The following is an 11,342-nucleotide window of genomic DNA, read 5'->3' as shown; positions in this document are numbered from 1 at the left end:
ATATATATATATATATATATGTATATAGTATTTCACTTACATCTCTTCAAAGAAGATCAAATTGTCTTTTGGACATGTTGATGAAAATATATTCACACACACATCATCAGCTGTATATAGTCATTGTGAAACATTTGTACAGCTCTTCAAATCTAAAATTCAAACATTTAGAAGAGGCAGGTAAAGATAATGTATGGATGGAAATGGTCATCTAGTTATATTAAAACTGAGTAAAACATATTTTTTTCACATAAATGAAGATGAAAAATAAGGAAAAACTGAATATACACAGGTTCCTTACAAAAATAAGACGGTAGCAGACAAGTTCTGCAAATCAAGTTTACTGATGAATCATCCTCCACTAGGAGAACTTTTATAAAAGAAGACACTTTTGAGGTTTCTTCATCTGCAGCATTCAACAACAAAAAATAAACAAGGAGAAAATATATCATAAATAAAAGGGAAGAAGCGGGTAAATATAATGGATGGATGGAATATATGAATAATATATGAAGTAAATGTTGCCATCCTTCATTCTGGGAACAGATCAAAAGACTTTTTCTTGTCATTTCTTTTTAGAAATCAAACTCTCAAAGTTCACGCTGAGGTCAGGCTAAACTAAACATGTCTTTACTTAGCGAATTTTCATTTATTGCAGAGGGCTCCAGAACCCAATACCCACAATAAACGAGGGACTACTGTATACTAATATATGTTAGAGTCCAACACAAGGTCATCTGTCCGACAGCTGAAGTTTTGGTTATGTAACAGGACAATGAGCCTAAACACAGCAGGAACTCTACAGCTGCATCAAGAGAGTCCAATTCCAAGTCCAATTTGTTACATAAAACGTTTCAAAATGAAATGTCACTTTGGAGGAGGCGGGGCTTGGAAAAACAGAAACAGAATGGATTTTAATCTCAATTGTTCAACAAAGATTGCATTTACTTGTTTAAAATCTGATAAGGATAACTTGATTATCATATTTTTATGTCCTGAACAAGACAAAAAGCCTCAGAACTAAAAGCTGGCGTGCTCCACTGTTACTGGAACATGATCAAACAGCTGCTTTAAGAAAAGTCTTCATCGTTACACATGGACACATATGAATCATGCTGAGACTTTAAAGCGCCTGTGGCATAAAATGTTTGTAAGCAATATGAATGCATTTTTGGAAAGATAACATTAATAACGTATTGAAAAAAAAATCATAAATTTGATATTTGCATGTGCAGTAACAGGAAGTGATGACAAAGGGGAGCGCCTGCATGTGAACAGAGCATGGCTACAATGGCTGACAGCACAGACAGTAGAGAAGAATCTGATGTCTCTTTAGATTTGTGTGTCTCTATCAGAAAGAGAACAAGAGTCAGAGTTCAAATATTGTTTCAATAAATAAAGCAAGGGGTTCCCTTTGATGTCACTTCCTGTTTCACTTTGGTTGCACCAAGTTCAAAAGAAGACATGGCACTTATGTGACAAAAATGGGTAAAATTGTGCGTATTATGCCAAATTTCTTAAATATTAAAATGATTTCTTCCACTTTTTGTATTTGTAGTGCATGCATCTAGGCGCTTTAAGCAAATTGAAGACACCTACACTCTCCACAGTGGGATCAACCCGAGTCCGCTTCTTCCGTGGCACCTGTGGCGTTTCTCCACTGCTGGTTCCTTCACCCGGACCTGGGGCTGAACAACACACTCATGAGAGGAAATACATGATGTGGAGCCGACGATACGGTCAAAACAAAATCATTTTAAAGAGAAAACAGCAGCATATATGGTCTGCAAGTACAAACTGGATTCCAACAAAGTTGGGACACTAAACAAATTGTGAATAAAAACTGAATGCAATGATGTGGAGGTGCCAACATCTAATATTTTATTCAGAATAGAACACAAATCACAGATCAAAAGTTTAAACTGAGAGAATGTATCATTTAAAGGGGAAAATCTGTTGTTTCCAAATTTCATGGCGTCAACAAATCCCAAAAAAGTTGGGACAAGTCCATTTTTACCACTGTGTGGCATCCCCCCTTCTTCTTACAACACTCAACAGACGTCTGGGGACAGAGGAGACCAGTTTCTCAAGTTTAGAAATAGGAATGCTCACCCATTCATGTCTAATACAGGCCTCTAACTGTTCAATCGTCTTGGGCCTTCTTTGTCGCACCTTCCTCTTTATGAAGCACCAAATGTTCTCTATAGATCAAAGATCTGGACTGCAGGCTGGCCTTTTCAGTACCCGGATCCTTCTCCTACATAGCCATGATGTTGTGATTGCTGCAGAATGTGGTCTGGCATTATCGTGTTGAAAAATGCAGGGTCTTCCCTGAAAGAGATGACGTCTAGATGGGAGCATATGTTGTTCTAGAACCTGAACATAGTTCTCTGCATTAATGGTGCCTTTCCAGACATGCAAGCTGCCCATGCCACAAGCGCTCATGCAACCCCATACCATCAGTGATGCAGGCTTCTGAATGGAGCGTTGATAACAACTTGGGCTATCCTTGTCCTCTCTGGTCTGGACGACATGGCGTCTCAGTGTTCCATAAAGAACTTCAAATCGTGACTCATCTGACCACAGAACAGTCTTCCATTTTGCCACACTCCATTTTAAATGACCCCTGGCCCAGTGCAAACGTCTGAGCTTGTGGAGCTTGCTTAGAAATGGCTTCCTCTTTGCACTGTAGAGTTTCAGCTGGCAACGGCGGATGGCACGGTGGATTGTGTTCACTGACAATGCTTTCTGGAAGTATTCCTGAGCCCATTCTGTTATTTCCTTGACAGTGGCATTCTTGTTTGAGGTGCAGTGACGTTTAAGGGCCCGGAGATCACCAGCATCCAGTAGAGTTTTATGGCCTTGACCCTTACGCACAGCGATTGTTCCAGATTCTCTGAATCTTTTGATGATGTTATGCACGGTTGATGATGATAACTTAAAAGTCTTTGCTATTTTACGCTGGGTAACACCATTCTGGTATTGCTGCACTATCTTTCTATGCAACAATGGTGGAATTGGTGATCCTCTTACCATCTTGGCTTCTGAGAGACACTGACACCCTGAGAAGCTCTTTTTATACCCAATCATGTTGTCAATTGACCTAATTAGTGTTAATTGGTCTTCCAGCTGTTCGTTATATGCTCAATTTCCTTTTTCCAGCCACTTATTGCTACTTGTCCCAACTTTTTGGGGATTTGTTGACACTGTGAAATTTTGAATCAACATATTTTTCCTTTAAAATGTTACATTTACTCAGATTAAACTTTTAATCTGTCATCTATGTTATATTACGAATAAAATATTGACATTTGCCATCTCCACATCATTGCATTCAGTTTTTATTCACAATTTATTTAGTGTCCCAACTTTTTTGGAATCCGGTTTGTACATTTAAAAAATGTTTTGAAAAATTATAGCATGTTAAATAACATTCAAGTTTATTTTCTTGGTACTTTCACTGCACCAGTGGTTCTGCTTATATCAATGATATTATTGATATATTTTTTTATAACTTATATTGTCCACGTATGTATGATGTAATGTAATAAGAGTTAAAAATTGTCAGGGTTGATTTAACAAGCTCATCAACAGTTTTTTTTTTTACTATAAGTACACGTTATTGTTACATGTTTCAGCTCTTAAACAGCTGAATGATATATTCAAATTGGTCTCAATAATGGTGATAAAACAGGACAAACATGTAATGGCAAAAAAAAGTTTACTTACTTTTCTGTTTTGCCTTTTTAACTTTCCTAGAAAGAAAAAGATATTCCAGACGACATTTTGAAAGCAGATACAGTAAATATTTTCAGGTTTATTTTCATTCAACCTTTATTTATACAGGTTAGTCTCATTGAGTCACGAGGACTCATTTTCAAGAGAGACCTGTTTTAAAAAACAAAACATAAATGAGATACACACAACAATAAAAATTCACATGAAAGCATATGAAATGCATATAAAAGAAGTGATATAAAACAAAACAAAAAAAATGAAACAAATGTGATACGAGAACTGCATTTATAACTGACAAAAAAAACTTGTTACATTTTTTTTTTTAAATAAAAATAAAAAAATTCTGTAATTTTGTGCAAAACAAACTCTTGTTTTAAAAAAAGGCAATAAATCCATGAAAATGAAGCAAACTCAATTTGTACAACTGGAAATTTGTCAAAACATCTAAAATCTGCAAGCATCAAACAATCATCTTATAGACATTTTAGGCAATTCTTGAGAACATTTTAACGTGAGTTAAAAAAAAAAAAAAGTGACAAACTGGAATTCACCACATTTTCTGATACTCTTCGTGTAAAATATGACAAAGCATTAAGACCTACTGGTGATAATGAAGGTCCATTAAATAAACTTCCCAAAGCATAAATATACAAACATTCAAGAACCCCATGACGTCTATCAGTTTGATTAAACAGAGGAGGTAAAACAAAAAGGTTGAAAAACTTACAGATCAACATTTTTCTGCTGCACAGCAGCAATCTTCTTGCTTGGTGCTAAACCCCTCATCTTTCCCTCAACATAATGATCCCTGCAAAAGAAAAGACACAAGTGAGAAACAACACATAAACTCCCCCAGCTTTAACAGGTCATATACTGTACATTCAAAAAATTATACTAAAAACGAACAAATCAGTCCTTTCAGGAAGTTGTATCGCAGATTTAAAATCACAATTTTGTCGTGCACAAGTCTACAAAAAACAAAGTCTGTTATATTCTATTCCATCCCAGTTGCTACACAGATTCAACCAATACCCACAAATTTTACTTAGACTTGCAATTTTGACAATTTCTGCAAATGTGCCCCATCGCCTTAGCTGGTTTCACCTCCTGAAATCTGAGCCTGCAAGATGAAAACACGTCCAGTGCCAGAAGTTCACATTTGCCAGCAATCACTACTGTGAAAATGTGTCCCAATCAAGTCCCTGAAGCATGACATGAAAATGGTATAAAACTGTTTTGCAGCACATGCAGCTCTGTGGTGGAACGTAGCCAAAAATGTCACCCGACCAGCAATTTTACACCACAGCACATGTTGAGAGTGGCTAAAATGTGAGGACGAGTCTGATGCATCCAAGATGCATTTGCTGAAAACTTTTGATTAAAACATTTGCATACTTGTGGAAAATGTTAGAGAAATAAAACTTGAAAACTTGGAATTCCTTTAGACACAAATCAAATTAATATTGGGGTTGAGGTGAGTGTGATGTGGGCAGAGAAATCATGTCCACAGCCTTGAAGACTGTTCAATTCAGTTTATTTATGTAGCGCCAAATCACAACAAAGTTGTCTCAGGGCACTTTAAAGAAACATTCACATAAAAGCCAATTAGTAAAGTTCTCTATCTAAGGAATCCAGCAGACAAGTTGGATCTTGGCTTCGTTGCAGTCTCCCGGTTCTACATAAAGTTCAACAATTTTCTCACAATTTTGAGCTGCCAACAATCGCAGCCCATGAAGATACTACCCCAAGGTCAATAAACTGTGGTGGCCATCTTGAATGAAGTTGACTAACATTAATCCACAGTAGACAAATATCCAATAATTACTTATTGAGTTACAATTAAAACCCATCCAGTGGTTGAGTTTATATATTCCTAAAAAAAAAAAAGTGAAAACACAGGCACTAGCAATAACATGAGTGCCCGACACCGTAAAATGTGAACTACAGGCCTCACAGCTTTGCTGCAGAGTATATACACACTATAACTGAGTTCACACAATAGTTTAGAGTTAAGGTAACATGTTCAGTGTGACCTAACCAGTTGAATAACTTTTACCAAAAACATTAAGGTTCATGTGCATTCCTTGTTCATTTCCAGTCCAGAAAAACACTCCTATCAAAAACAACAAACATTCACTATTCTAACCCTTCAGCAACGGGGGACATTGACTTACTGCTTGCTAACCTAGCAAGGTCAAGTGTTAGTACAGATTTAGCGGCCAGTGTTTCATACGGTCTGTCCAAAATATGCTCCAGATTTTTTTACAATCAAGATGCAGTAAAGTGTCAGTAACAAAGTGCTTTCTATTCTTAATATTGTTAATATCAATAAAAACATCCTGATGCATGCTCAATAGTCCAGGTAGATAGATCTTAACAAGGTTGAATCAGGTCCTCCCTTGTTAGACGAATAAATCCATTTAAACTGGTTAGGAGCTACACTGTGGACAAGAATTTTTCTTGTCTGAGGCAGCGCAGTGTGACAGATCCTGGTGAGTTAAGGAAGCAATTATATCCACCACCAAGTGCAATGGTGGAGCCAAGGGGTGGCCAATGGTGGCCTTGGCCATCCCAATCATTTAAAGAAACTATACTTTAAAAAAAATAAAAAAATAAAAAAAAGAAAGTATGGTTTATTCAAATTATAGGAGTGTCCATTATACAGGTCCTTCTCAAAAAATTAGCATATTGTGATAAACGTCATTATTTTCCATAATGTAATGATAAAAATGAAACTTTCATATATTTCAGATTCATTGCACACCAACTGAAATATTTCAGGTCTTTAATTGTTTTAATACTGATGATTATGGCATACAGCTCATGAAAACCCAAAATGCCTGTCTCAAAAAATTAGCATATTTCATCCCACCAATGAAAGACAAGTGTTTTTAATACAAAAAACGCCAACCTTCAAATAATCATGTTCAGTTATGCACTCAATACTTGGTCGGGAATCCTTTTGCATGAATGACTGCTTCAATGTGGCGTGGCATGGAGGCAATCAGCCTGTGGCACTGCTGAGGTGTTATGGAGGCCCAGGATGCTTCGATAGCGGCCTTAAACTCATCCAGAGTGTTGGGTCTTGCGTCTCTCAACTTTCTCTTCACAATATCCCACAGGTTCTCTATGGGGTTCAGGTCAGGAGAGTTGGCAGGCCAACTGAGCACAGTAATACCATGGTCAGTAAACCATTTACCAGTGGTTTTGGCACTGTGAGCAGGTGCCAGGTCGTGCTGAAAAATGAAATCTTCATCTCCATAAAGCTTTTCAGCAGATGGAAGCATGAAGTGCTCCAAAATCTCCTGATAGCTAGCTGCATTGATCCTGCCCTTGATAAAACACAGTGGACCAACACCAGCAGATGACATGGCACCCCAGACCATCACTGACTGTGGGTGCTTCACACTGGACTTCTGGCATTTTGGCATTTCCTTCTCCCCAGTCTTCCTCCAGACTCTGGAACCTTGATTTCTGAATGACATGCAAAATTTGCTTTCATCTGAAAAAAGTACTTTGGACCACTGAGCAACAGTCCAGTGCTGCTTCTCTGTAGCCCAGGTCAGGCGCTTCTGCCGCTGTTTCTGGTTCAAAAGTGGCTTGACCTGGGGAATGCAGCACCTTTAGCCCATTTCCTGCACACGCCTGTGCACGGTGGCTCTGGATGTTTCTACTCCAGACTAAGTCCACTGCTTCCGCAGGTCCCCCAAGGTCTGGAATCGGCCCTTCTCCACAATCCTCCTCAGGGTCCGGTCACCTCTTCTCGTTGTGCAGCGTTTCCTGCCACACTTTTCCCTTCCCACAGACTTCCCACTGAGGTGCCTTGATACAGCACTCTGGGAACAGCCTATTCGTTCAGCAATTTCTTTCTGTGTCTTACCCTCTTGCTTGAGGGTGTCAATGATGGCCTTCTGGACAGCAGTCAGGTCGGCAGTCTTACCCATGATTGCGGTTTTGAGTAATGAACAAGGCTGGGAGTTTTTAAAAGCCTCAGGAATCTTTTGCAGGTGTTTAGAGTTACGTCGTTGATTCAGATGGTTAGGTTAATAGTTTGTTTAGAGAACCTTTTCATGATATGCTAATTTTTTGGGACAGGCATTTTGGGTTTCATGAGCTGTATGCCATAATCATCAGTATTAAAACAATTAAAGACCTGAAATATTTCAGTTGGTGTGCAATGAATCTGAAATATATGAAAGTTTCATTTTTATCATTACATTATGGAAAATAATGACCTTTATCACAATATGCTAATTTTTTGAGAAGGACCTGTATATATAATGTGTGTGTGTGTGTAGATAGATATTGACATGGCGGTGGCCATCTTGGGTTTTGATGTGGCAACCCAATTTTCGAAACAAACCTTTCTTACACATAAATGTTGCCACACACCAAAAAGGAAGTTCGCCCGTTGATTGTTTTTCAAGTTATCACTATTTCCAATTCACCCTTTTCGCTCTGCAATGAGGGACAAAAAATATAATTTAAAAGGACTGCAACAATCACAAATACAGCAGCAAAATCCCGGAGGGCCTGACATAAAAACTAAATACAAACGACTCCCTTCAGTTAGGGCTGACCTAAACGATGACCCTCGTCTTCATACGGGCGACACTTCAAATCTGAAACTTACTGATTGGCCTTTTGAAGCTCTCTTTGTTTTGCGAGGTTGCTGTCCACATATTTGAGAACTCTGCTTTCAGGAACCCATTCATCCCAGCTGCAGCAGAAGAAAAGACACCACAAACCTTGAAGCACCAGTGCATTCATTGTATTCACATGACATATCAAAAACAGCACTACAAGCTGTAGATGTGAGAAAGACAGATGATAATATGAAGTGAATCAAAACTAAGCTGCTCACTTTTTGTTCCACCCGCTGTAGTGAATGAAATATTTAATCTGCTTTTCCTTTATGCTGATTTTGACACACTGCGAAACGACAAAAACACACAAACCTGTTCAAGTGACGCCTGACTTTTTCAAGTGATTCATAAAAACAGACAGAAACATGTGAATTGAACCAACCTTTGCCTCATAGAGCAGTGGCCCATGAAAGCACAGGACTCTTTCACCTGAAAAACAAACGGCTTCATTAATGTGGGGACCATGACGTCAGCTACACTTTTATTCTAAATATGTTACACTTGAACATTCACGTCTGATGATGGGCCACTCTGAGCACATCTGGATGCCTGTGTCCACCCCCTGACCCGTTTTGGAGACTTTCCGGAGCACAATAAACAGCAACAACAAACCCGCCTCCCTCATGCTAGCAGCCACCATCCGTGTCGCTGGCGGTACCGACCTTCTTGAAACTTGGGTTTAGGGTCCTGTTTTGGCGCCATTCACAGCCTCAACTGGTCGGATCTCTGACTGATCAAATTCGTGCATTGCCAGAGCCCATTTCTTCCAGGAAGGAACCCGTCCCACATCGGCGTCCAAGAGAAGACGAAGCCGAGGCTGGCTGAAGCGGGTCACGTGACCGCGGTACGTTGGAGCCGTGATGCGTTCAAGTGCAGGTGAAAAAACTCAGACATATTACAATCCGTCTTTCTTGAACAAAAACATTGAAATAAATATGCATTCTTAGAAATAATTTAAAATTATCAAATGTTTTCATGAACCAGGATACGTGACCAAGTTTTAGAGACTAATTTATTTGTTTTACATTTGTTTATTTGTCAGGGGTACCTTTAGGGGAGAAAATAATCTTGCCACTCCAGTTTTAAGTATTCAATACAGTATTCTGTACAATGTTGAAAGTCAAGGACATCTCCCCTGGATTTAAAATCTCTGTACTCATTCACTGAAGTAGATTTCACACACCCCCTTCTTCCATCCATCCATCCATCCATCCATTATCTTCTTCTTCCTTTTCAGGTCACAGGGGTCGCTGGTGCCCATGTCCAGCCATCACTGTGCAAGAGGTGGGGGACACCCATGACAGGTCTCCAGTCCATCACAGGGACACATAGAGACAAACGAGACAAACAACCATTCACTCTCTCACTCACATCTAGAGACAATTTAGAGTTACCAGTCAGCCTAACATGCATGTTTTTGGTCTGTGGGAGGAAACCGGAGTACCTGGAGAAAACCCACGCATGCACGGAGAGAACATGCAAACTCCACCCAGAAAGGCCCCTGGACCGGGATTTGAACCAGGGTAACCTGCTCGCTGAGAGGCAGCAGCTCTATCAACTGCGCCACCGTGCTGCCACACCTGCTTCTTGAATTTCAAAATGAATTTGATCTAAATTCTCACCAATAGAGACGGTTTAAACAACTTCCAACCATCAAACTTGGAGGCTGGTAAAAGTTTATCTGTTTCCATTTCCAATAAATCATAACGTCTCTGCTGAAGCTTCATGCCACACCTTTAGCACCCAAAATGTCTATTTCCACCACTGGTATTGATAAAAACAGATGTGTGAACCAAATTTTCTGTCTTTTTTTTTTTATTATGCGTTATTTGTTTTCATTTCCTGAAGCTTTGTTTGTTTTTACTTTTTGATGGCGAGAATCAATCCACCAATTAAGTCCCTGAACTTGATGCTCAGTTAAATGCTTTTTACTTTATCAGCAAGAGGTTCCTACCTTGTAAATCCAGAAAAGTTTACTGCTGAACATCTAGCATATGTGCACTTTAAAGAAGAGTCATCTGCTTGAGTCTGATTTGATCGAAACAAGCTCTAATAAAGAAACATCCTGTCAAGGGACATAATAACTCATGTCCTAGCTCAAATTTAAGTTGCTGCAAGTCCCGTTTTAAAGGAAAAGGCTGCTTTGATTTGAACAAGATTTATGTCTCTTCTTTACTTGTTAGATCCAGCAGCTTTAGAGGGAGCACACTTTTGCCTAAATGTTATTATTCCCTCTGTTGTTCCAATGTTTTTCACAGGTAATCTGTTCCACTGGCCTCTACAATGGGCACAAGCATTTAGCAGCTTGAAATTCTTCTGTATCCATGTTTTGTTAATGTCCAAACATCAAAAACATGGTCTGAAACTTTTGTCCGACATTTCATGCAACCTTTATTTATACAGGTTAATCCCATCAAGCCTCGAGGACTCATTTACAAGAGAGACCTGTATACATTCCACATGTATAAGTAAAACAATTGCTTTAATTATTTAACTAAAAGCTGTAAACATACCATTAAAGATGAAAAATCTCAGTTATTGTAAGGCGCAGAAGAAAAAGGAAAAAGTATTTCTAATGAAGTTGTTCAGTTAAAGTGAATCCCAAGACACCTGATCTAAATGGTAACAAAATGATTAATGAGAGAGGAGAATAGAGAAGAATACATTAGAATAAATCAGAATCCTCTCGTCATGTATGGCTCTTATTTTATAAAACTGGCAGATTTTTTCTAATTTCTGTAAAATACTCGAAAAATAGCACTAAGAATTGTTTAGACAAGACCATTTAAAACCAGTGAATAATAAAATATACAACTTGAGTTTACACAACTGCATTTTTTTATACCACAGGAGTTCAGAGTTGTAATGGAGGAAGACCATTTGTCTGTTTTTAAGGCACAAATGAAACATCTTAAAGATCAGGCTCTTTTTTTGTTAGTGAGAATAAAAGGAGGAAAA

At 38.6% G+C, this 11,342-nt stretch overlaps 1 protein-coding gene across 1 annotated transcript in view; it reads right to left on the bottom strand.

The window, feature by feature from the left end:
• LOC119424037 (mortality factor 4-like protein 1) overlaps positions 1–9,225 on the bottom strand; it is a 20,801-nt gene extending 11,576 nt beyond the window's left edge. The window contains exons 1-7 of the mRNA XM_037691497.1: positions 9,047–9,225; positions 8,767–8,813; positions 8,603–8,670; positions 8,372–8,458; positions 4,466–4,546; positions 3,730–3,755; positions 1,600–1,688 (exon numbers count right to left, since the gene is read on the bottom strand). Of these exons, the coding sequence (XP_037547425.1) occupies positions 1,600–1,688; positions 3,730–3,755; positions 4,466–4,546; positions 8,372–8,458; positions 8,603–8,670; positions 8,767–8,813; positions 9,047–9,086 (438 nt within the window). The 5' untranslated portion in view covers positions 9,087–9,225. The remainder of the gene's footprint in view (positions 1–1,599; positions 1,689–3,729; positions 3,756–4,465; positions 4,547–8,371; positions 8,459–8,602; positions 8,671–8,766; positions 8,814–9,046) is intronic.
• Positions 9,226–11,342: the final 2,117 nt, after the last annotated feature.

This window comes from Nematolebias whitei, chromosome 2 (assembly GCF_014905685.2).
Source record: "Nematolebias whitei isolate Nwh7 chromosome 2, NemWhi1, whole genome shotgun sequence".
NCBI classification, from domain to species: Eukaryota; Metazoa; Chordata; class Actinopteri; order Cyprinodontiformes; family Rivulidae; genus Nematolebias; species Nematolebias whitei.
This window is presented reverse-complemented; position numbering and strand designations above follow the sequence as displayed.